This window comes from Carassius auratus, unplaced genomic scaffold (genome assembly GCF_003368295.1).
Source record: "Carassius auratus strain Wakin unplaced genomic scaffold, ASM336829v1 scaf_tig00214183_4049273_7079891, whole genome shotgun sequence".
NCBI classification, from domain to species: Eukaryota; Metazoa; Chordata; class Actinopteri; order Cypriniformes; family Cyprinidae; genus Carassius; species Carassius auratus.
The window spans coordinates 1432305-1458911 of record NW_020527547.1 but is presented as its reverse complement, the minus strand read 5'-3'; the positions used below and the strand labels follow the sequence as shown (position 1 = coordinate 1458911).

Sequence of the window (26607 nt, the reverse complement as noted above, 5' to 3'; positions counted from 1 at the left end):
TGAAGCAAATTTCAGTAAAAACGGATTCATGTTGGTCCAATCACACGTAACGTAGACACCGGTTGAGAGGCGTGTTCATCCAACAGATCCCCTGATGCTGTTCTGCGGTGAAGATGGCGGAGAGAGGAGACGGCCATCTGAAACCAATAAACGGAAAACACTTTTGATTGTATGCCGTCTTTCGTACAGCGTTTGTGTAGTTAGGTGAGTAAAATAAAATAATTTTCAGAAAGCACGCTGATAAATACTCCTGTCGACATTTAGCTGATTCACGCGTGGTTCGGTTGAGAAGGTTTGGTTGCCGCACACGGCTTCTTATTTCGGCTAGCACGGGCGAACTAATCGAGGCATAGATCAGTTTTTGCTTAACCAAACAAAATGCGCGCACATAATTTGATTAAAAACCAGTAAAAAAAAAAATTGCACTTTTTTTTTTAACATCTGCGTGATAAGATGTAACCATACTGACTTATGTTTCTCCTAGCCGACCAATTAGCAAAGGCCTTCAGAGCTTATGGTCCATAATAAAATCCTACAAATACAGTGTTTATTTGCTGACCTGTTTATTTAGCAACAGCAACTCATTTTTAATTTCGACATGCAAATAAACAGTTCATCAGTTGTGTTGATACTGTTTTCTGTGGCATACATTTGTGAGTTAATAAAAGCTGAATCTGAGAAGTTTTACCATTTTAGATCCAGTTCAGTAGTGCTCTTTGAATGATTTTCCTTTTTCTCTCTCTTTCAGTGCTGATCTGGCCTCCCAGGATGGACAGTGCTTAGATGTGGGCAACGTTTAAGCTGAATGCATTGTGATTTCCAATAATTGAGACAGTGATTTCTAAAAAGCTGTCTTCATTAATGAAAAGAACAATGTAGTCAGCTTAGCATATTCAACCGTGTACATGAATATTGTTGAATAGGAGTCTTAAACTGTGTAATATTCATGCATGTGTTAGAGCTGCAATTTTTTAGCTAAATTAGGCAGACCCCTTCCCACTTGCATTCTCGCATAGTTTTTAATAGAGCTCTTTTAAAAAAATTAAGCATGGATGTCAATGAGATTTTACCTCCCCTCCCATTGGAGCCACCAGACGCAGTATTGGCGGGGAATGATTACATTAAAGCACCTCCACCACCTCCCCTGCAAACGTCCAGTGACGCAGAGGAAATGGACGTTAGCTCTGGTGGTGATGGACACCAACACACCCCAGCAGTGGACAGGGACAAACCGCTCCTCCTCAACAAGCGCACATTGTCCATTACTAGTCACCTGTCAGGTAGTCCTGACCCCATGGCCACGTGCCCTAGAACCGCTCGCCATGCTCCCCCAGTTACAAAATTCTTACCTGATCTCAAACTCCTCAAAGACGTAAAGATCAGCGTCAGTTTCTCAGAGAGCAGTAAGAGCAAAGACAGGAAGGTGTTGTACACTGGTTTGGGGCAGGATAGAGATGAAGATCAGAGCCTAGAGGGCCTGAATGGTGAATTGCATGATTCTTTAGAGCAGAGTTGTGTGCCGGGATGCTCGATCATGAGCACTGGTTCCTTAAGGTTAGCTAGAAACGGCGAAGAGCTGGAGACAGAGCAGGAGAACAAGGTTGAGTTTGCCGTGTTGGATGACCTAGAAGACTTCAGCGAGAACTTTCTGGAAGCTGAAGAAGGAGAACCGAGTGGTTTCAGGTCTCAGATGATAGTTCAGCAGGAGCAAGCGCATGAGGAGGATCTGAATTACTCCTACGAGGTAAAATGCATGGTCTTGTTTTGCCGCCTTTGATTTTAGTCATTTTCTTTGTTTGAATTGTAATATTACATTGTAATGTAGGCTAATTAAAGCCACCTAAACCTATAAATGACATGATACAAAACATCTCCTGAAATGTGCATCTACCACAAATAGAGTTTGTGTCCTTTATTCATCAGGAAGGATCCTGGAGTGTAACAAGGTGGTCTATTCGAAAGAAGATTTGAATTACAGCTCACAAAATGGGCTTGATTCAAATCTTGACATACATTTAGATGATGAAGTGTCAGTGGCAGCCACTTACTAACCCATCTACTCTTCCAGGAGGACTTTGACAATGATGTAGATGCCCTGCTGGAGGAAGGCATGCCTATGCCCAAGAAGAGGCGTCTGGCTGAAGACAAGTACACTGGAGACAGTGATCACCATTCAGATGGGGAGGCCGGAGTTCAGCCCATGATGACCAAAATTAAGACGGTTCTTAAGAGTGAGCCTCAGAAACTCTTGGTTTACTCCTAGAAAGTTTAATTTAAAGTTATAATGACTGTTGCTACACTGTTAAAATGTTAAGATTTAAAGATTGAGATGTCCAGAAATTACAAAACTACTCAAAGACGATTGGTGTTTTCAAATCAGTTATAGTTTTCTTTACAGGTTTGTAAAAAAATTTGTACTCTTCATGGCTTGGTCAAGAATATTGTAAATATGAATATTAAAAAAGTGAGATTTAAAATTAAAGTTATTATTTTTAATATGCCGATTTGGTGCTCACAAAAAAATTGTCAGAGTTGAACAGTTTTGTGCTGCTTAATATTTCTGTGGAAACGGATAATTTTTGTTTCCTCCCAGGGTGCTTTATTGAATAGAAAGTTAAAAGGTCCAGTACTGATTTGAAATAGAACTCTTGGAACAATGTGAAAGTCTTACCTGTCATTTTTGATTAATTTAATGTGTCCTTGATGGATACGTGATCATTTGAACAGTGTATATTCTGTATTAGACCAAGTAATTTGTGGGGATTTTTATTTTGCTTCATTTTGGTGTTTTTGGAATTTATTTGTTTCAGGTTTTCGGATTATAACTTTTTTCATTTTAGTTTTGTTAACAGTAATACTACATCAAACCATTTTTTTTTTATATAGGTCGTGGGCGTCCACCAACTGAGCCATTACCCGATGGGTGGATCATGACATTTCATAACTCTGGCATTCCAGTCTACCTCCACCGGGAAACCAGAGTTGTAACCTGGTCTAGACCTTACTTCCTTGGAACAGGAAGCATTAGGGTAATTGGTTTGACTCCTCTAAGATATGGGACTTTTATGATATTTGTCATATAGTATCATTTCTGCTTAAAAGTTGAATGCTTTGCATTCTCATTTATCTCATCCCTGTGTTCTACTAATTTTCCCCCTAGAAACATGACCCACCAACCAGTAGCATTCCCTGCTTACACTATAAGAAAATGAAGGATCAAGAAGAAAGGGAACAGAATGGAGAGGTGACTCCAACTGCAGAGGTGTCTCCTGTGAAAGCTGGAGATGAAGGCATAACATTGGAGAGAGCTGATGAGCCTGACTCTACTGCCACAGAAGAGCCGACAGGCAGAACAACATCAGAAGATCCAGAGCTTGACCTCATGGAGCCAGGAGGATCTTCAGAGGGGAAGGACAGCCAAGCCAATGACACTGCACAGGGAGCGCTGGGCCAGGTCAAAGCCAAGGTGGAGGTCTGCAAAGATGAGTCCATTGGTAAGAGGCTGAGGTTTCACTCTCTTGAGCATAACTGTTTAAAGTCCTCATGGTTTTTAAACCCTCTCTTCTTGTGGCTTGTATCCCAGACATTGAGGAGTTTAGAAGCTACTTGGAGAAGTGCTTTGATTTTGAGCAAGTGACGGTGAAGAAGTTCCGCACATGGGCTGAGCGTAGACAGTTCAACAGGGACATGAAGAGGAAGCAGGCCGAGTCTGAGAGGCCCATTCTACCAGCCAATCAGAAGCTCATCACACTCTCTGTACAAGACGCCCCAACAAAGAAGGGTACTTGTCTGTGTCATTACACTTATGAATTTAGTACACAACAAAACGTGGTGATTTAACAAGACTGACTGTATTTATATTTCAGAGTTTGTCATCAACCCCAACGGGAAGTCAGAAGTGTGCATTTTACATGAGTATATGCAAAGAGTACTCAAAGTGCGTCCAGTTTACAACTTTTTTGAATGTGGTAAGTAGCATAATACGTATGACTAAAATTACAATTGAGAAACAGTTTGAAGCTCTGAAAAAATAGCCAATAATAAGCAAAAATTATTTTGTGCCAAGTTTGCATATGTGCAGTAGCATTTACAATTATGCTAATGAGCTCGCTTGGTGGAAAACTGGGTTGAGATTTTTATCGAGGTTTTTAAAATGCGTTAATGCTGTATGTGTTATAATTTTTTTATAAATGTATAGAGGTCTTAATTTTTGTTTTCTTTTTGCCTAGAAAACCCAAGTGAACCCTTCGGAGCCTCAGTCATTATAGATGGTGTTACATATGGCACAGGAACAGCAAGTAGTAAAAAACTTGCCAAGAATAAAGCTGGTACCTTTTCTCCCATATATTATCATCTGTAACATTAGCAATGAGTAAATTACTCCAAAAATTTGTTTTACTGAAGAATATATGTATTTATATTGTCATTCTCTTTGTGACAGCTCGAGCAACACTGGAGATCCTCATTCCTGACTTCGTGAAGCAAACGTCTGAGGAGAAGCCTGTAGAGGGGGATGAACTGGAGGTATTGTTCTTCTGAGTAAAATGACCAATTTGATCTTTAGTCAGAGTTTCGTTCTTGTGGTATTTATGAATGTTTATTTTCCCACAGTATTTTAATCATATCAGTATTGAAGATTCAAGGGTGTATGAGCTGACCAACAAAGCAGGTTTACTCTCACCATATCAGATCCTTCATGAGTGCCTTAAGAGGTATGTTATGGTATAGGTGGTGGCATTTGATTACACAGACAATTCAATATTACAGGAAACGCATCTCTTGCATGCCTGATTGAAAAGCAGCTGAAGATCTGTTGTTGTCTGTTTCATAGAAACCATGGCATGGGTGACACCAGCATCAAGTTTGAAGTTATTCCGGGAAAGAACCAAAAGAGTGAATACGTCATGACATGCGGGAAACACACTGTACGCGGCTGGTGTGAGTATCTGTGCTTGAAGTTTTATTTAGAGCACTAGAATCACACACAATAAACCTAATACTGTTGCTCTTGATGACTGCAGGTAAAAATAAGAGGGTTGGAAAGCAGCTGGCTTCACAGAAAATTCTCCAGATGCTTCATCCTCACGTCAAGAACTGGGGCTCACTGCTGCGTATGTACGGCAGAGAAAGCAACAAGATGGTTAAGAAGGTCAGCACTGTTCTGTCAAAACCCACTCTGCATTTTAATATATTTAAATATGAGGGGAATATTTTCTGTGGTTGAGAAAATCTGTAATGTTGAATTCTTGTTGTCTTCAGGAGAACTCTGATAAGAGCGTAATTGAGCTTCAGCAGTACGCCAAAAAGAACAAGCCAAATCTTCACATCCTCAACAAACTACGAGAAGAGATGATGAAGCTGGCTGGAGAAAGGGTACAGCTACAAATTTATGACCCCTTCCAGCCAAATCTTGCACTATTGATAAAGAGTTTCTATAGATTAAAGACATCCCATTTGGATGAGCTGATCCCTTCCAGTCATCTAAAATAAATTTAGTAAATTGACAGCTTTCTAGTGCATACTCATTTGTGTTTTTATATTTATTCTAGGAGGAGGCAAGAAAGAAGCCGAAGATGACTATAATGGAGTCTGCTCAACCTGGCAGTGAACCACTGTGTACTGTTGACGTCTAGCAAACCCTTGTTCAGCATGTTGTGATGGCACATAGCACTGACCCATGGTAATAGTTCTATAACAAAAGGTCATCCTACCATTACTGACTTATGCATTACTTTGGAGTGCAAAATGGCAATACTAGTTACATTTGTATTATCAGATTTATGAGCTCTATTCCCAGTCCAGTTATTTCCCATAATGTATGGGTTCGGTAATAGTCATACATGCACTAAGGGAAGGTAGAATAAGCATTAAATACCTCCAGATGCACTTCTGCTCCTGAAAGTGCACCAATATTGACGGCTGTTCACAAATAATATGCCTACTTTAAGGTAACTCGTACAAATGAAGTATGTTAAATATTACAGAAGCTTTTAAGTTTGTGGCTTTTAGATGTTAATAAAAATGTTGCTTTTTCCCTTGTTAAACTGCACATTCATTTCATATTTACTGTTGAACTACAGATTGCACATGACCGACTGTATCTCAGTACTCATAACTGATGCGTTTGGACAGATACCCCTGTTATTTTACAAGGAATTGTTCCTTTATGTCAGCTTCTGTGGCATGAAGAGTTGTTCAATCACAGGCACGTGAACTTTTTTTTTTTTTTTATCTGGGGAAAAATTGGGAAATTGGGTTCATAGTGGCTTAAAGTGTGTGTGGGTTTTCTTTAGAGGCCATGTCTAGTTCTTATTGGCATGTGAAGCATTTAAATGTTGCATTTCATGTGCACACTTCCCTTCCAACTGCTGTTAAGAAATGCACTAATGTTGGAACTATTTGCTTGTGTGAAATGAACAACCTTTTTGAGATTTTATTTTAAATAAGGAGGGATGCATACCAATTGTTATCTTTACCCGTTGCTCTACTTATTCAGAAAGCACTGCAGAAAAAACACAAGCACAAGTGTTTGAGGTACTGTAGTTAGTTGAGGAACAAGACATCAGGGAGACAGGATGCTTTAGTTATCATCTTTGATGTTATTACATTTACATGCTCAGATATAATCTAGCTCTTGCATTAGAGACTGGTTGGCAGTCTTCAGTAGAAAAAATGGTATATGTTGCCTTAGTTTCTTCTTTTATTGATGGTACCTTGTTTCTAAAGGGAAACGCCTCACTTGAGTCTGCATTTGTAATGCCGTGTTACGTATTTGCTGTGGAGTCATGCTGGCTTTCTTGCTTTGATATTTTAGGGGGAAAAAAAGCATTCTACGCATGTGCTTTTGTTGTTTGTCTTAAATTCTTCGGTATGGTTTTGTGATCATTTGTGGTGGTGGGTGATTGTGCGCTCATTTTATTCAGCTCTTATGTTGGTGTATTAAATAGTTTGAACCATATTCAATATTTCACGAGGCAGTCTACCTTAAAACAAAGGCGGTAACTCCGAACCTTGAAAATCAGATCATGTCATTATATTCAATAGCTGGAAGAACAGTGTGAACCAAAGCTTTAAGTCTTATGCATTTTATAGAATATTGCTGTATAGCTATTCATTAAATATATAAACCTGTATACATCTAACAAAATATTAAATAAAAATGCAATAACTGCTGGATAAAAATATGGTCCCTGTTTAAAGAAAACCACCACTTCCCCTGAAACTGTCAGAGGAGAAAAAAAATATTCTAGCCTTAAGATATGACAGGAAGGGTCGGGTCAGGTTTTCTTGGGACAGCGACTAAAAACTGCAGTGCACTGTCATTGAATCTAGTATTTTAGTTTGTATGCTTCTGAATGTTAACTGCGTTTGTGAAGGCACTTTCCTGTTTTCCATGAGCACAAGGCTGCTGCCATACTAAGAGTGCTTAGAATATGCTTTCCCAGTAAACGTCTGGAGTGTACGAGTTGTCCTGTCAGTCTTGCCAAGTGTATATTAGTTGTCTGAAGAAATGCGTGCTTTTTAGTCGCTATCATTGAAGGGATCATGTTGGATGATTTAGCTGCAAGTAATGCTGCCTAAAAAAAAAATTTCTTTTAATGTGACACAATCGCAGATACAGTACACATTGACTTGTTTATGCAAATAAATTGATGACCAGAAACCTTTGTGCTGTTTTTACTGGGTTGGTTTAATGCAAAAAAGAGGGCGAAAATGAAGCATATACAAAAAAAACACTGTAATGGTTTCAGCACTTAATCAAGTCAGTTGAAATCTAAAAGCATTACCAGCACTACTATCAAAGTGTTTAAATGGAAGTGAAACAGCCACACTGGCCTGGTAGATGGTAAAGATAACATAGCATCAGGTGTCTGTGGTCTAAATGGCAGTGTTGGAGCTGTAGTCCACTCTTTCAAACAACAGGATGGTTTCACAGTGCATGGTCTGGGGGAAGAGGTCAACAGCCATAGCTCTCATTGGTCGGAAGGGAGCTCCTCGCACACGGTTCGAAGGAGCTCTGCAGAGACTTCAAGACATAAACATAAGTTTTAGAATAACTGATACAAATGGAGGTAGGGTCTTAATGTGCTAAATGGGAATATTATATTTTCAGAGGAAAGTCAACATTGTACCAGGAGAAAAAGTTTGTCTTAATCTTTTCTCAATTTTAATAAGCCTCTGATTTCTCTATTGGGTAATGTCACAAATCTCTCATGTTTCAACCTTTTCACTCAAACGACTTCCCATTCTGATATACAATACCCATCAAAATGCAATAATTTCAGTTCACAATAGATTGGATGTCCCTATCTTGAAATTGATGTAAAATCAATTCACTTTAAACAGAAAATAATGAACTTACTCAATAAAATTGTTCATAGCTGCTTTGGCATTGCAGGCGACGTAGACGAGTCTCTTAAGATGCTCTGCTCTTCTGATTGCTAGAATAACTTTGGAATCTAGTAAAAGTGAGAATATTTGGACAGAGAACTTAAAAACACCATGTCTGCAAGATAAAGGTTTAAAATACAAAGAGTACTGTACATACGTAGCCCTGCTCTTGGAGGGTCAACGATTGCAGTGACGCTGGGGGATACGACGGCATTAAGAACAGTGGGGAACACGTCTTCAGCCTTTCCACAGTGGAATTCCACATTGGTCAAGCCTTAAAATATACATTTGAAGTCTGAGTAGATCATGGGAGATGAAGAGAGTAAAACAGGACAGTGATAATGTCACTCTGGCCTACCATTCGCTTCAGCGTTAGCCTTAGCATCTTCCACTGCCTCCTGGCACAACTCTATGCCAATCACCTTCTTCACTCTCTGTTAACACACATAAGTTTTTTGTTTTTGTTTTAGAAGGCTTACTGTTATTCTGTTCACAAATATTTTTGTTTATTTTTTAGAAGCAAACGCAGCACCTTTGCCAGTGAGATGCCGATAGTCCCCGTTCCACAGCACACATCCAGCACGGTGCTGTCCTGGTCCAGCTGAGCCCATTCACCCACAGCAGAGTACAGAACCTCAGCAGCAGGGGTGTTTGTCTGGAAGTATCAAAAATCAAACCAGAATATTAGACATTTTTAATAGCACTAATGCAGGACATTTAAGCTGAAAATCAGTATTAATGTCTTGTACTAAATATTCTGAATCGCATGCATGATGGCATAAAGGAATGAGCCGCCTGATGCCTTTTAACTATCATAGTGTTTATTCTCAGGAAATGATATGATGACAGTCAAATGGTCAGGAGGTTCACCTGGAAAAATGAGTGTGGAGAGATGCGGAATTTCAGTCCGAGAAGCTCTTCGTGAATCCATTCTTCTCCAGTCACATGTTCACATGGCAGGTCCTCTGTACCTGCTGATGTCCTGGGTTGATGAAAATGAATAAATGAGTGTAAAGTCATCTAAATTCATCTTATTTTGATTTTTGAGGGTCTTACCTTTGTCCCATTCTCACAAAGTACAAAGAAGTGATGCCAATTTCCTTTCCTTCTCCTTCGGTAAAATACTGATGCAGGTTTCGTTTCAGTTCATTAATTTCTTCTTCTTGGAGTTTCTAGGTTGTTTAAAAAAAGTCATATTTCAAAAGTGAAAGTGATGTGACATACAGCCAAGTATGGTGACACATACTCGGAATTCATGCTCTGCATTTGACCCATCCAAAGTGCACACACACACAGCAGTGAACACACACACACACCGTGAACACACACCCGGAGCAGTGGGCAGCCATTTTTGACACCCGGGGAGCAGTTGGGGGTTCGGTGCCTTGCTCAAGGGCACCTCAGTCATGGTATTGCCGACCTGAGACTCGAACCCACAACCCTAGGGTTAGAGTCAAACCCTCTAACCACTAGGCCAAAATTTCCCCTTTCAAACAGCAGTCACAATAGTTCCAGTGTTTGTAATAACCAACATCTGAAGAGGACACAAAAATAACCATTGAATAAATCTCTTATTACCTGTGGATTGAAGAAAACAATGGCCATGGTTTGCTTTATCCTGGTTGTTCGTACTGTTAGCTGCCGCCAATGACCATCATAAGTCTCTGGACTGTATACGGCATACGGGGTTGTCCTGTTTATAATATCAACACACAAAACACTTCAGAATAGAAATAATTACACACACAATGGCTGATGGGTAGTGCAAAATTATATTTTGCCTCTGGAATTAAAAAAAAAACCCTTCAAAACATGTGCATGGATTTGCATGTGTATTAGGTATAATCAGCAGTAATTAAAATAAATGATAATTCACCTGATGAACTGCTGGAAACCCTGCACAACCCTCTTGGCCTCTGAAGACACATTGGTGGTTTCTGATGGACTCACTACTGCACAGGATCCTCCTTTATACTTACCCAAACGAAAGCCCACGGTCTTATCCTCTCCATCTGCTCCCACTCCAATCACAAACTCACACTTATTCCTGTACTCTGTCTGTAAGCATAGGACAAACCACACTTAATCTTATTTCTGCAACCACAAATTCTATTAAGCGGAAGATTTCATATGCAATTATGCATCCATTTAATCCCTGAAATGTTCATTTGACCCTTTTGAAAGCCATCAAAAAATGGAAATAAAATTTGCGTAATGAATGCACTGGCAATACCACAATACTTTATAATATTTTTTGGTTAGTTACTTAAATTTTGACTGTGATTAGAATAATTTATGTGAGCAGTGAGCATAAAGATGATTTACCTGCACAGGTGATGGTCGTATGGCTTCGAGTGGGCAGCACATTTTGTTGAATTTTTCTTTTTGAACAAATATCCAGGGAAGCATGGCTTTGTTGTTGTTGCCAATTTCTCTGAGAACAGAACAAATATCAAGGAGGCGAGTTATATTGAAGGAGACTACTGTTTACTGACCAACTCTTGTTATACTACCAGAAGCTCATGTATGAACTACAGTGACGATAGAAAATCACATCTTGTTGCTTTGCAGCCTGAAATGAAGATGGACACCGTTTTTGTTTTATTCAGCTGTATTTACTCCATACAACTTATGGCATCCAAGTGAAAGATATAACACCAACATTTCAGAAAAAAAAAATAAAATAAAAAAAATAAACATTGTGTTGAAAAAAGGATTACCCCCTCCTAAAAATGTCTTGTATAATAAATCATGTGTAGCTAATCACCTTCTCAATGGCACACAAAGCCAACTGACTTTCAACTCAGACCAGCTTTGGCCATTTTGATTAGCTCAGCATGAAAAGAGCTTTCCTGGAGCATTTTTCAGTCCTTGCTAGTGCAAAACAAAGCAAACAATAAACTATGGTTCACAAGACACAGCAAAAAGATCTCTGGGATAAAGTTGTGGACAGACACAAGTCAGAAGAAGGATACAAAATAATTCAAAGGCTCAATTATCAATGACAAGACGCAGTGAAGTCTATTATTAAGAGGTGGAAGGTATTTGGTAGAACACAGACCCTCCCTGGATCAGGACGTCGCTACAAACTGGATGAAAGAGAAAATGAGGAAACTGATCAGAGTGGTGACCAAGAGGCCTACAACAACGCTGAAGCAGTGTCAGGAATTTATGACAAAGAGCGTGTGCATCTGACAACATCACTCCACAATGAGGCTTGTGTGGGAGGGTTGCAAGAAAAAAGGCACTCCTCAAGAAAAGCCACATGCAGACAGGCTAAGCTTAGCTGCAAATCCAAAACACACCTTGGAGATTCTGAGGCAGATGAGACTAAAATTGTTATTATTTAGCCTCAACACCAAACCATATGTCTGGTGGAAATCCAATTCAGCTCAATATCCAAATAACAGCATTCCTCCAGTAAAGCATGGAGGTGGAAATATTCTGTGATGGGGTGTTTCTCTGGGGCAGGGACCGGAGCAATGCCAGGATAGAAGGAAAAATGGATGAGGCAAAATACTGCCGAATTCTTGCAAACTTCTGCCCAAAGTTGTCAATGGGAAGAAGGTTTACTTTCCAACATGACAATGACCCAAAGCACACAACAAAACTGAGCACACAGTGGTTGAAGGAGAAAAGGCTGAATGTCCTTGCATGGCCTGTCAGAGCCAGATTTAAACCCCACTGAAAATCTGTGGAATGACTTGAAGACTGCGTCCACAAACGCTCACTATCAAATTGAACTGAACTTCAGCAGGTCTGCAAAGAAGAGTGGGCAAATATTTCAACATCTAGATGTGTAAAGTTAGTGGAGACACATCCCAACAGACTAAAGGCTGTAATTAAAGCAAATGATGGTTCAGCAAAATACTGACACAAGGGGGTGATCCTGCTTTTTTTTCTGACATGTTGGTGTTATATCTTTCACTTGGATGTTATAAGCTGCACAGAGTAAATACAGCTGGATAAAACAAAAAAGGAGTCGGTCTTCATTTCAGGCTGCAAAGCAACAATATGTGAATATTTTAAATGGGGTGATTCTTTTCTATACCCACTGTATATGGTTGACAATGTCACATAATGTATCTATTTTTTTTTACTATTTTACAGAAATTTAGAAGCTATTCATGCATATGCATGTCTCCAGACCCATTAGGAAATACCTGGTCAGTTTCTGAAGAACGCCTTCAACTTCTTTCTCTTTCCTTTTCAGCTGTTCTTCATAAGGTACGTTCCACAAGGGTGTCACAGCATTGGCAATCTGGATATTGAGAGGCTCTTCTTCATTCTCCTCTACCTCCTGGCTACCCGCAGCACGCTTTGTACCAGGCTGTCCACCTTCCACTTCCTCCTCTAGTTTCCTCTTCTTGAGGATGGGATCAGCTTTGGGTTTGGCCAGCCGTACACTCAGCACTTTACTCTTCCATTGCATGCCGTGCACTGCTTTCATGGCCTTGTCCCTTTCCTCCTGGTTCTTGAAAGTGACAAAGGCAAACGTCTGTTTGTTAAACAGCTTGATTTTGTGAGGATTGATCCCATGTTTGTTGAGAAACTTCTTCAGGTCATTAAAACCAATGTACTTGGGCAGGTTTTGAATCTCAACTTTAAAGATCTCTGAGGTGAAGAGATCTTCTTTGATGTAACGATACACACCACCTGCTGCACCCTCTCCTTCTTCTTCTGCTCCTGCTGGTGGATTCTCTTGGGTTTTCTCTTCTATTAGGTCATCTGGTTCCTTCTCTGTGCTGGATAATGAGCCAGCTGGATCAGTCTGGTCAACAGCAACATCTGTCATATTGCTCTGCATCAAAGGCCAAAGGAACATATTATTAAACATAAAAATATTGTTTCCATTTTGTATTCGGTTAGGTGATCTTAATTTTCAATCAGTTAAATCTGTTTCAGCAGCGTTCTGCAATGTTCCATACTGTATTTTATTTAAAACTACAACCATTATAGATTTATGACCTCATTAACTGTGAGATTCCATGAACTATTGTACTTTAATAATTAATTTCTCACACAGCAGGACCATTAAAAAACAAATGGAATAGTGACCAGATACAGCATCTAAGATCACTAATACATATGGATGTACATTTACGTTAGAAAAGTGAATTGACATGTTTATATCAAATAATGGACATTACAAGGCTCAAATAAAAATAAGAAAATACAATTTTTAGGGCAATTAAATCCCAAACGAATTGATATTCCTTAGAACGTCTGAACAAACCTGCAGTGGGAAATCTCTTTGTTCTTCACTATGAAACATTAAGGAGCTCTAAAAGCACTGTGCAGTTATGCATACATGCAAGCTGCCATCTTTAGAAACACGTGTCAACAGCAGCGCATTGTGGGAACACCGATTAAGGTCTAGTCCTCTGTTTAGTAAAATATAGTTGTGAGACTAATTTTTTTCTACGAATTAAATTTACACCTCAAATAGTAATTAACTGCACTGCATTTAAACGTTTAATTTTATTTAATTGTAGTGCAGCGTTTAATTTTATGTAGCACAAAAGAGTGGGGACTTTTATTTTGAAGAGCTGGTGACTGTCCGAAGGACCAATAAGTTTTGGCTGCTGGAAAGGTTTGTGTTAGGACGAGAGAGAGAGACAGAGAGAGGGAGAGCGAGAAAGCAAGAGACGAACAAGTCTTGTTAAATATTATACAAATGTCTGTGAAATTATCACTGGGGTATTAACTCACAGATAGTAGATTATTGAATGAGAGGCCAAGCACTAACGTTAATGTTAGCAGTATAAGTTAGCTCGCTGCTCTCTGGATCGAAGACAGCGCAAATTGCAGCGGAAAGTCGCTTTTATTAAGACTTGGTTTTGTAGGACTTGAAACGAACTTTAACCAGGGATGGACAACCCAACAGTAACGTGAACTTACCGGAGATTTGGATGTGATTAGAATAACTACTAAAAGCGGTGCTTTCAGTGGTCAGATGTGGCTGCTGGGACTGGAGACGGGAGACGTGTCAAGGATAAAGCGACCGAGGCTGAAGTTAAGTTATACCTCAGCGGTGACATCCATCCATTCAGCCCGATCCGCCCCACAGGTGGAGTCCATCCAGCGCCTATCCCGGACCTGTAGGATTTTATTTACCCTAAACTTCACTTCCCGGTGAATTTAACATTTCTTAACCGCCTCTGGTGTTTTGTCAACATGGGTTCGTTATTTCGGAGTGAGGAGATGTGCCTGGCCCAGCTCTTTCTGCAGTCCGGGTCCGCTTACAACTGCACCAGTGAGCTCGGCGAACTCGGGCTAGTGGAGTTCAGAGACGTAAGTCGGTGAACGTGTTGCTTATTTTTATTTCTTGTTTGAAAAATCGACTTGGCTTGTGCTGGACTGACAGCCTCACACCCGTTGGCTATCGGTGTGACATGAATGATTTTTGGCCCATGGGGCTCTATGGCCAAAAAAGCAAACAAACAAACAAACAAAAATAAGCTGTTGAGCTATACTCGGCGCACCAGATTTTCATAAACCACCCATATGATGCCCTAAAGCAAGTGTACACATCTTTTAATCAATAGACTGCATTCTGCATTGGAATTGACGTCATTAATTTTTTGGAATAACATAACAAGTCTTTGGTGCATCTCTTTAAGATACCCACATCAACTGGTGGTGTTTTTCAAAAATGCATTAATGTTTATCACTTTTCAAACCCAAAGAGATATTCTTTATCAAAGTTAAGACTCTGACCCCCCCCCCCCCCCCCCATGGCCCATTCAAACACGCCCTCACATGTCTACATCACTATGTAGAATAATGCCGTGTGTTTCTAGGTAAAAGCAAAAGCACTTTATTTGGCTTTCTGAAAGTAGTTTCATTTAGGAATCTTTAAGATTAATTACAACAGAGCGAGCTTCATCACTGTGCCTGTAACGCGACTCTGTTCCTCTTTCGGGCTTGAACTGATGGTAAAACTAAGGACATTATCTGTCTTTACATTTATTTTGATGGATGAATCTCGCAAATATTTCTGACGATTGCTTGCGGTGTTCGGTCAATCACAATGCACTGGGTCGGTTGGCCAATCAGAGCAGACTGCGGTAGGAGGGACCTTGTAGAAAACAGTGTGTTTAAAGAGAGACGGGGTATCGAGAACCTACAATAATGTACAGTATTTGAAAAATAATGTTTTTTTTTTTTAACATAACAGCATGTCAGCATATTATGTTACACCGAATACACAAAATAATGATCTTTAAAAAAGCATCATATGACCGCTTTAAGTCATTAATAAACATAGCTTTTTACAAAGTTTAACTGTAAAAGCTGGAAATGTCATGAAACATTCATATTTCAGTTTCTTCTTTTTTTCTTATTCTTTCTAAATGATTATTATTAACTTATATTTGAATTACATCTTTTCTTATAAAAGTTAGAGTATTTCATGTATTAGTATATAATGTTTGAAATATTCTATTTATCCTGGATCTGTTTTGATTATATATGTATTTTCTTTCTTTTTGTTCTTTTCAGCTTAACCCAAGTGTGAACTCTTTTCAGCGAAGGTTTGTCAGTGAAATCAAGAGATGTGAAGAGATGGAGAGGATTCTGGGTAAAAACTTTGAAGTTAAATTCTTCATCTAATAAAGGCAAAATAAAAAAATTGATAAAGCTAAGAAAGAATCTCAATACTTTCTGAACACAAAACATGTTCATGATGGTTATAACCATAATGAAGTAGTAGTATTACTAGTAGGAAATGTGTAAAGCAAAACTAAATAAATCTTTTTTTTTCTTTAAGATATTTATTTAAATATGACGAGTCATCATATTTTTAAGTCTTTTGCCTGTTACTGGTATATGTCACTGGGTAACATATTTGCATAATCCCTGCCTGCCCGCGTAATACAAACAGTGTGTGTGAGTGTTGTGTGCTTGTCATTTTACAGAGGACGACTTCATTAATCTTGCTTTAGGATTCTAAATACCATATTAGTCTTTCTGAAGTCGTTCTGATAACAGACATTATAATCATAGTGAAATTGCTGTTTACTTTGCTGCACCAGCAGTTAATACAGGAGAGGTTAGGCTAGTCCGCCTGTGAGATCGTTCTGCGTTCTGATTAAAACTTAAGACAGAGCATCTTTTGTCTTTTGAAGTAGACATATTTTGGTTTAGAAACTGTGTTGTTTCATCAGTTAGTCATGTTAGCACTCAGCTAACGTACCAGCCATTATTGTTTTAAATGTTCACAGTTAAGCAGCTAAACTTTGACTGTGGGCACGATTTGCTTGCATAAGTGTTTTTGTATTTTATGTCATTATTATAAGAATGGATTGGAGCACTATATTGTTGTTTTATGTAAAGTTGCTTTGTCAGTGGTAGCACTGGCTAACTGGCACAAGGTCTCCTCTCTGTGCCAATCACAACAGGCTTGGCCAGCTGACCAATCAGAGCAGAGTAGGCTTATGGAAGGGAGGGGTTTGACTCTAATATTAAATGTATATTCTGAGAAAATTACAACGTTTTCTGACTAGATGCATTAAAACCTGTTGTATGGGACTCCAGCACAATATAAGGACACTTTAAAATACCATATGACCTGCTCTTTAATGCCTGAAAATCCCCCCAAAGTAAATTAACCAAATTAACTCAAAGTGGACTTGTATAACAGGATATCTTCTGAGGGAAATTAAAAAAGAAGACATCCCTCTGCCAGAAGAGGATGTGAACCCAGCTGCACCATTGCCCAAACATGTGATGGTCATAATGGTGAGTTCAGCACTGTTTGTTTTTGATTAGCTCTTGAGATTAGTTGATCTTTCAGATGCATTAAATGTATTTTCTGGTCTGCATTCTCACTGCTAGTTGCCTAGTTGCTTTATTTTTATTGTTTTCTTTCTTTTATGGTTGCTTAAGGCATAGGCGCCATTCAAGATAAAAATGTTGTGTTAAATAATTAAAATCTTAGGTGTTTGCCATTCAAAATTAGATTTACAGCAGTGATGTCATTAAAATATTTGCTTACTGAATTGTGATTGGTCTTTTCTTAAATCTTTTTTGGATATCCATCAGTTGGTCATGCCTTAATTTAATAATTTTATCGTATCTATTGGATGTCATTTAAATCCCACTCTTTCAGGAACACTGCACTACTTACAACATTGAGCTGAAATGTAATTATTACTGATTCCTGTAAGCTTTGTTTAGGAGCAACTTCAGAGACTGGAACTGGAGCTGAGTGAGGTCACCAGGAACAAGGAGAAACTTCAGAAGAACCTTCTAGAACTGACTGAGTACACACACATGCTGCACATCACACGCAAATTTGTGCACCACAGTGCAGAGGTAGGTCATGTGATTCCCTCTCATAGGTTTGGAACTTTTGTTGGTTCTTGTTTAAGCAAAAAAAAAAAAAAAAAAATGTTCGACCTCTCTGGTGTAACTGAAAGGAATTCATCTCCAGAGAGGAGGACTGTGGGAATCACGCAGGTGATTTTCACTGACTGATAGAGCTTTGAGAGCAGCCAGCTGTGGCTTTACAAATAGGCTTAACTCTTGACCTCTTCTTGATCACCAAGGGGATGTGTGTGTACATGTGTGAATCTAATCTCATATTGTGTTTTTGCTTGTGTATGAGCAGAGAGAGCCATCGCGGGTCCAGTATGAAGAGTTCCCCTTCCTAGAGAAAGATCCCATGATGGACTACACCAGCATGCAGAGGCTTGGAGCCAAGCTTGGGTGAGCAGTGCTTAAAAACATAAAGCTGAAAGTATACTGCCCTTGCCCAAGTCCTGCTTTGGCTCACCAACAGTTAATGTGATGAAATTTTCATCATAAGCGCAGGTTGCAGATGTGGTTTTACTGATGGTAATACCTGTGGTAATGTCAGTTTTTGAATTCATGTTACTGTTGTCGTAAAGTAAAGCCCACATTCCTCTGTCCCTTCTGCACAGGTTCATTTCTGGGCTGATCCAGAGTGTTAAAATCGAGGCATTTGAGCGAATGCTCTGGAGAGTGTGTAAGGGTTACACAATCCTCAACTACTCTGAGGTAGACGGGCTTCTGGAGGACCCTGATACGGTGAGACTAGTTGGCATCTCCACCATGGTTTGATTTAATAAGATGTTTTTGGTTAGAAAATGTATAGTCAAATCTTATTTTCTACCTATTTTGTGTCTTTTTCTGTGGTCAGTTTGAGCCGCGCTTTTACTGTAATGCTGAATGCTTGATATAATTTAAATTAGTAAATAATAATACAAATGAGTAATATCTAAGTCTTTTTTGAGATGGTCTAGTTGGTTTGTTCTCTGTGTGGTTTGTCAGGGGGAGCCAACCAGGAGTGTGGTGTTCCTCATCTCTTACTGGGGAGAGCAGATTGGACAGAAAGTTAAGAAGATTTGTGACTGGTAACTTAGCTCTTAAATCAACTTCCTACATTCTACTTGAGGTGATTCTGTTAATCTGTCTGGTTTGAATAACTTTGTGTTGCACTACTGCATATCTGTGACAGTTAACCACCAATGTGTTAAATGACTGCACCGCAGAGACCGGCAGCTCCAGGAGCTGCTCCACTTTCATAAAGATTATAAATAGCTTGTTGAGTATTACATGTAGGAGATTCTTCATGCTTTCATTTCTTAACTTTGTTTTATTTCTTTCAGAGTGTTTTTGTTGTTAAGATAAGAAGTACTGTAGTTTTAGTTTTAAGTAAGGCTGATTTTGTTTCCATAGCTACCACTGTCACCTGTACCCGTACCCCAACAGTAATGAGGAGAGGAACGATGTGGTGGAGGGGCTCCGCACACGCATTCAGGACTTGCACATGGTGAGTCCAGATGAGCTCGGTTTCACCGTTGTCCAAGGGGGTCTGGCTACAGACTTGGACTTGCATTCTCAGACACTTGCACTTCCGCCAGTGACATCACTTGCAGTCTTTATTTTTTATTTTGAATTTATTTATTTTTGTTTGAATTTCCCAACAGTAGCCAGGTGGCGAAGACAAGAAAAAAGAAACTAAATTACAATGTCATTTGCAATCGCTTGTTACCTGCACTCTCCACTACCTGCGACACTTGCAATCGACACAAATCGTGCGTGTTGTCAATGGAGACAAGACGCTGTGGTGGTGATTAAACGATTAAACCATATTTAGTACTATAACGTACAGGGTCCTGCAAGAAAAAGACAAGATGGGCAATCCGTGGCCAAAACACCAGAATATGAACGTCAACAAAAAAATTCAGCGGACAATTGAGGTTGTCTCTAAAGAAACTTTGATGCACAAAATGTTCAAGCATCCCGTACAACCACAGTTTTGTCTTGTGTCCTGGGAAGGCTGGAAGTAAGACCTTAAACTGAAATCTACACCCTAGAAGCTGTAACCTGACATCGTTAAATTCAGTGGTATTGTGATAAGGATTTTATTGCTGCTTTTCAATAAAAGCTTAACAAAATAATATATTGTTCCAATAGTACTTGTGTAAAGTACTACTCACACTTTGACAGGAATTCTAGAAATGTAATGTGTGAAGGTTTGTGGAGTTTTGCATCATGCACAGTTATTAATGACAGGCTTGTATTGTGGAAGGGTTTGATTGCACTCTCTGTCTTCAGAGGTGGAGGGATCTAAAGATACTTCAACTAAAAGAGCAGAATTATTATGTAATAGAATTTACAGTAGAATTATTTGGATTTACATCACTAATCTTTCCTTACCAGTTCAAGAACATCCATGCAGTAGATGAATGTAGGGGGCAGGTTAGGTTTGAGGGCATTTATGTTACGTGACTGCTCTGTAAAAGAGAAAGAAAATTGTGTTAGTGGTCCGGCTCAGCACATGATGTTCATGGACAAGCTTCTCACAGAATAAGGTACCAGGGAATCCTGTGTTCAATTCTCTCAACACTCACTGTTCCTCTCAAGACCTATGAAAATAGACAGGCTCAATCATGAAAAGCAAACTGGGATGTTTCTGTGCTTAGAATATTTTACTGCACGCTCATCTGAGAACACAGTTCAGAAACCAGGGCTACAAAATACCATGTGTGTTTGAAATACACATTTATCCTTTAAGTGCCCCATACAGGCTTAAATATATTTTTTCTGCTGTAATAATGACAAAACCGTTGTTTTCTAAATCTTATCAACACAGACTGAGAGATATATTACATACATTTTGTGATTCCAGAAATTTAGAGAACAAACAAGTTGTTGAGGGGACAAAATTTAAGAAAAGAAATCTACTAATTTACTTATTTTTAGCATTTTAATTCAGATTATTACAGATCATTAGAGTAATATATAATTTCATAATAATAAGTAAACAAATATATGAAAATAAAAGTAAATACAACCATTTCATTCATTTTAAGTCATACTGCTGGCCCCTTTGAAGTTTGCTAAGGACCTCTGGTTAAAACACCATGTTATGTTTAAAACCTAAAATGTCTTAGGCGGCAAAATGTTTTAGCTTGACATCATTTTGATGGTTTCTTTTTAGATTCTTCAGCGTACTGAGGATTACCTGAGGCAGGTGTTGATCAAGGCCTCAGAGTCCGTGTTCATTTGGGTGATCCAAGTTAAGAAAATGAAGGCCATATATCACATCTTCAACCTCTGCAGTTTTGATGTCACAAACAAGTGCCTCATAGCTGAGGTGTGGTGTCCCGTAAATGATCTGCCCGCACTTCGGCGAGCTCTAGAGGATGGATCGGTGAGTACTTAACATCATTTCAAAGGTGCACTAATTCAGATGCATCTGATTAATAATTGTGCACGCATCTCTTAAATCTGTTGTTGTGCTCCTTCAGAGGAAGAGTGGAGCCGCAGTTCCCTCATTTGTCAATCGAATTCCAAGCAACGACACTCCACCAACCCTCATACGCACCACTAAGTTTACCTCAGGCTTTCAGAATATAGTGGACGCATACGGCGTAAGCAGCTACAGAGAGGTCAACCCAGGTGAGAGGATAGAAATGAAAAAACACTCAATTTTAAAGTTAAATTGTCTTCATGTTAGCAGGTTTAACATGCCCTCAGTGCTTCATACATATGCTTAGATGTCTAAGCTTTCTTCGTTATCACACCTTCTCACAGCTCCATATACAATCATTACCTTTCCCTTCCTGTTTGCGGTGATGTTTGGAGACCTCGGGCATGGCATCATCATGGCGTTGTTTGCTCTGTGGATGGTTCTCTACGAGAATGACCGCAAACTAAAGAAAACCAGAAATGAGGTATGTGCAGCTTGCTGTTATGACAGCGTTAACTTACTTCTGGCATTCTTTTAGAAATGGATGTTAAAAGACATTGTTTGCTAAGACATTATTTAGTTTACTGTTTGTTTATTCAATTTTGTTATAGATGGATTATCATTTGGTTCATTTTTTGTTTTTAGGTCTGGAACATTTTTTTCGAGGGCCGTTACATCATCCTGTTGATGGGTATATTTTCAGTCTACACTGGATTAATATACAACGACTGCTTCTCCAAGTCAATCAACCTGTTTGGCTCGGGGTGGAACGTCCGTGCCATGTATGATCACGGAGGCTGGAAGTGAGTGTTCAAAGCACAAAATATTGTGTACTGCATCCTTAAAATACAATAGAAAAAATAAAAAAATACAGTACACAGTGTGCAACATATGTTTTAAAATGTAGTATAATAAAATTATTTCATCTGTCTGTCTAATAAATGTTTTAAAATATGGGCACAGCCTACCATGTTTCTGTAGAGATGAAATCTAAAGCATATTTATTTGATCAGCTACTTGTACAGCCAGCTGCTGCTTGAAGAGGTTTGTAAGATCGTATAGACATTTATAATGTTGCAGAAGATTTCCATTTCAAAGCAATTCTGTTCTTATTAACTTTCTATTCATTAAAGTATCCTGGAAAAATTTATGTACATATGATTTCCGAATGATCACGTGACACTGAATACTGGAGTATTAGCTTTTAAATACTGAGCTTTTTCATCACAGGAATAAATTACATATTAGGATTTATTAAAATAAAAAACGGCTATTTTAAATTATAAAATGTAAACGTTTTTTTATGTATTTTGATCAAATAAATGCAGACTTGGTGAGCTGGTGTGTAATCCCTGCAGTCAGTCAGCTGATTAAGTCAATAAATGGTAAAGTTGAAGTCAGCTTTGAAATTTTAAATGTCCAAAAGTTTTCCAAAATGTTGACTGCAAAATGTATCTTTTTTATTACCTTACTGTAATAAACAACAGGCACAGAGAGTCCTCCTGTGCTGTATGTGGCTCTGATCTGATGTTCATTTTCTCTTTCTCCCAAGTGCACACATGGTCAGATCAAATAGCTTCCTTGCACTGGATCCAAATGTCAGAGGAGTCTTTAAGGGGCCATATCCTCTGGGCATTGACCCGGTAGGTCTGGGACTTTTATTTTATTGCAGTGTTATAAAATGAAACTAATTACTTTACTATCACATCACGTAACTGTGGGTGGAAGTCTTGGGTAAAAGGTTACATAGTTGAATATATAATTATTTTAAAATCTGAGATGAATAATATTTTATCTGTTCTGTAGATCTGGAACCTGGCGTCAAACCGTCTCACCTTCCTGAACTCCTATAAGATGAAGATGTCTGTGATCGTAGGAATAATCCACATGACTTTTGGAGTCGTCCTTGGTGTTTTCAATCACCTGTGAGACATTTCAAAAGATCTTTTTGATAGACGTTTCCAATGTTATGACTTTGGTCTTTCTAATATTTCATATGTTCATGTGTTCAGGCACTTCAGACGGACATTCAATCTGTACCTGATATTTATCCCGGAGTTGCTCTTCCTGTTGTGCCTCTTCGGCTATCTGGCCTTCATGATCGTTTATAAGTGGCTGTTTTTCACAGTCAGAGACTCTCAGACAGCTCCCAGCATTCTCATCCACTTCATCAACATGTTCCTGATGCAGGGGGACTCCAGTCAACCCCTCTACCCAGGACAGGTGGGACTCAAAGAACCATAGGTGCATCCATTCCACTTTACTTGCACATCTGTTTTTCTTGACATTTATTTTCCTTCTTTCCCATAGGCTGGGTTTCAGGTGTTCCTGGTGGTTGTGGCTGTGCTCTCTGTGCCTGTGTTATTATTGGGCAAACCTCTCTACCTCTACTGGCAACACAAGGGCAGAGACCGCCTGAGCATGTACCGGGTGAGGATCCTCTTTTTGTTTATGCGTGTTCTCCAGTTAGCTGAAGGGTTCTGGCTGATTTTTCAGTCTTTCTCTCTCTGTAGGGTTATCAGCGTGTACGGCGGAGCAGTGAAGAAAAGCTCTCTCTCATGCATGCTCACGATGTGGAGGAGGGCACCAGTCTGGACAGCCACTCCTCCAGCTCTGACAGCCAATCAGAGGAGGTTAGACCTTCAGAACCAGTTCTGTGCATCATTTGGTGTGAATAAACTACTTTCCCCATGAGCCTAACAGAGTTTCCTCTGTTCCACAGTTGGATTTTGCAGATATCTTCCTCCATCAGTCCATCCACACTATAGAGTACTGCCTGGGCTGCATCTCTAATACTGCATCTTACCTCCGCCTGTGGGCTCTCAGCCTGGCACATGCCCGTGAGTAACATACCCTTCAATGTAGTGATGGGCATAATAAAATAATAATACAAAATACACAGAAACCAAAGATCTTCATTACAACCTGCCAAAATAAAAGTAAATTTTAAGAAATGACGACAGAGATAATATTACTATTGAACAATAGAATGTACTTTTTAAAAGTAATAATTATAATGAAAACATAATTTTTTAAGGAATATCACAGTATTTTTCATCTATGAAAAAAAAATTTTCATTTAAAAATATTAAATTGTTTTATAAATTGATTTGATTACCAAAAGTATTTGGTAGTAAATTTGTATATGACATCACAATGTTTTTTTTTTTCTATGTACTCCTGACAGTAAAATAAACGAACTATTACATAAACTATATATAAACTTACATAAACCATAAACTCAAGGCATGCAAAGAAAAAGTAAAGTGATATACCCTGAAACCGCCAAATTATTAAAAATAAGGTAATACACTTTTTTTGTAATACTGCCCAGTACCATTTGAATAACAGTTCAGTCTATTTATTAAAATGACCTAACTGAAATATAATGTTACAGAAAATGTAATGATAAAAATGCAAACTGAAATGATTTCTTTTTTTACTTTTATTGAAAACAGTAAGTTCTAATTGTAGTAAATTTTTGGTTAATATATTTCATATTTCTTTTAATGTGTGTAAACAAAAGTTTAACCCAGGCAGCTTTATAATTATTACAGCAGAATTACTGTGTGACATGTTTAGCCTATACAGGGCCTTTAGATTATTGTTTTGGACAATTACAGGCCATTAAATTAAACAAACTGAGAACCACTGGTCTGTGTACTGTTCAAGAAGACAAGTTATTAAACCAATACATACTGAAGTCCAGATTGCTCATAAAATGGCTAGAATGTAGTCCATTTAAAATAAATGAAAAGGAATGTTTTGTTGTGGTCCAGAGCTCTCTGAGGTGTTGTGGGAAATGGTGATGCATGTTGGTCTGCGTGTGGACACCAGTGTGGGCATTGTGTTCCTGGTGCCTGTTTTTGGTCTGTTTGCTGTCCTCACTGTGTCCATCCTGCTGGTCATGGAGGGACTTTCAGCTTTCCTTCATGCTCTCAGACTCCACTGGTCAGTACAATGCATCAAATACTGTATACACCACCATCACAAAACAGTGTACTATTGTAGTCCCTCATGCTCAGGAGCAATTTGGACATCCATATTTAGTCATCGGATCAATGTTTGTAGCTGCAAACACATTATTACTTTATATTGAATGATTCAAACTTAAATGATCTTTCTCTCCTCAGGGTGGAGTTTCAGAATAAGTTCTACAGCGGTGCTGGTGTCAAGTTTGTACCGTTTGCCTTCTCTCTCTTGCACACAAGCTTTGAAAATGAGGGGCTGTTATGAGCTGCAGGATGCTAAAGACCAGACCAGAGCAGATCTGTGAGCTTCATTTGAACAGATTTACATACAGAGGTGTTGCACTACATGCCAAAGTGCTCCAGCCAAATACTCTTTGGGGATTATATGGAGATACCAGATCAGCATTGACATACTGAGCCACATCAGATGCTTGATCATTTTTGGACATGCGACCATAGCATAAACCCACTGAGATAAAGCAACAGCTCCAGACTGTAAATAGGACTCTTAAGTGCTTTTTTTTTTATCTGTTGAATGTATTAACTCTTCACAGGAGTGCTGGTTGTGATGGACGTATCTTTTTTTTTTTCTACCATGTTGGCTGTTGGCTATGAAGAGATCGATTCTCCATAGCAGAACATATTCTATGAGTGACTTTAAGGTTTAACTTTCATGTCAATTTGCTGTAGAGCAAGAATTTTTAACTGTTTGTGTAGATTCCAGCATTTTCATCCTCCACAGTGTTGAAACATGATTGTGGCTCAGGTTGGTCATTCAAGGTGTTGAATCGTACTGTGCTTAGATAACAACAGATTTGGGCACAGTATTTGTCAGATGTTGGCAACAAGATGCTTAGAAAGGGCAACAATGACTTGTGTAAATTCTTAATGCTGATTAGCCCAGATCTCATTTCTGTTGGGTTGTAAAGATAGAGCTTCACGAGGCCTTTGTTTCAAATCCTGCTGCAGCTGATCATCTTTGTGTTTGAAAAATCTCAAGAACCCCTGCTAGCCCACAGGAAGCTCAGATATTTCTAAGTGCCTAACATGCTGAATGTATTCTGATGGGTGGGTGGTGGATTGATTTTTTTCAGATGAATTCATTCAGAACTTAATTAATTTGTTGAAATACGTTGCATTGTTTTTCTGTTCAGGGCAAAGCTTAAAGGCTGAGAGTTGTAAAACTCTCAATATGAAATTAATTTTCATTGTATTGTAAATTGTGATGTTTTTAGTGATTTTTAACTCCCAGATCTGTTCAGTTACTCTGTTATGCCTCTCCAGAATGAGATTGTGTTTTGTTAAGGTAATTTACATTCCACATTTTGCATATGATCTCTATATTATCATTTCACAATAAAATCAAACCTGTGAAGCTGGGGTTATAAAACATGAATAAAATGATTCTTGCTATCATTGCTATTTTTTATCTAAAGCTTTAAGATGTAAATGTTTCAATTTCAGAAAAGAAACAAATTTTATTTAATCCTAATTGAATTCAATATTTAATGTAGCAATTTT

General features: G+C 38.7%; 3 protein-coding genes across 5 annotated transcripts; 2 read left to right on the top strand and 1 right to left on the bottom strand.

The window, feature by feature from the left end:
* Positions 1-46: 46 nt before the first annotated feature.
* On the top strand, positions 47-9052 carry dgcr8 (DGCR8 microprocessor complex subunit). Of its 2 annotated transcripts, XM_026256970.1 has the most exons (15): positions 47-204; positions 749-1744; positions 2069-2231; positions 2887-3029; positions 3161-3494; positions 3584-3781; positions 3867-3968; positions 4230-4328; positions 4442-4524; positions 4612-4712; positions 4832-4938; positions 5022-5149; positions 5260-5373; positions 5550-5680; positions 8909-9052. In XM_026256970.1, the coding sequence occupies exons 2-14, from the start codon at positions 1049-1051 to the stop codon at positions 5631-5633; spliced, it is 2352 nt and encodes a 783-aa protein (XP_026112755.1). In that variant the 5' UTR covers positions 47-204; positions 749-1048; the 3' UTR covers positions 5634-5680; positions 8909-9052. The 2 variants fall into 2 exon arrangements, with proteins under 2 accessions (XP_026112755.1, XP_026112754.1); XM_026256969.1 differs by lacking the exon at positions 8909-9052 and having other exon boundaries at positions 5550-7663.
* On the bottom strand, positions 7667-13785 carry LOC113091440 (tRNA (uracil-5-)-methyltransferase homolog A-like). The gene is made up of 12 exons (XM_026256971.1): positions 13628-13785; positions 12555-13192; positions 10717-10825; positions 10268-10449; positions 9970-10084; positions 9448-9563; positions 9262-9373; positions 8924-9046; positions 8750-8825; positions 8549-8665; positions 8363-8459; positions 7667-8026 (listed from the first exon to the last, which is right to left on the bottom strand). The coding sequence occupies exons 1-12, from the start codon at positions 13664-13666 to the stop codon at positions 7879-7881; spliced, it is 1872 nt and encodes a 623-aa protein (XP_026112756.1). The 5' UTR covers positions 13667-13785; the 3' UTR covers positions 7667-7878.
* Positions 13786-13939: 154 nt separating this feature from the next.
* LOC113091437 (V-type proton ATPase 116 kDa subunit a-like) lies at positions 13940-26497 on the top strand. Of its 2 annotated transcripts, XM_026256965.1 has the most exons (20): positions 13941-14685; positions 15895-15973; positions 17036-17133; positions 17572-17709; positions 18005-18102; positions 18318-18444; positions 18688-18770; positions 19096-19189; positions 20864-21076; positions 21174-21324; positions 21460-21599; positions 21761-21918; positions 22668-22758; positions 22922-23040; positions 23128-23338; positions 23426-23545; positions 23629-23748; positions 23838-23955; positions 24895-25066; positions 25249-26497. In XM_026256965.1, the coding sequence occupies exons 1-20, from the start codon at positions 14569-14571 to the stop codon at positions 25349-25351; spliced, it is 2550 nt and encodes an 849-aa protein (XP_026112750.1). In that variant the 5' UTR covers positions 13941-14568; the 3' UTR covers positions 25352-26497. The 2 variants fall into 2 exon arrangements, with proteins under 2 accessions (XP_026112751.1, XP_026112750.1); XM_026256966.1 differs by lacking the exon at positions 24895-25066 and having other exon boundaries at positions 13940-14685.
* The last annotated feature ends 110 nt before the right edge of the window (positions 26498-26607 follow it).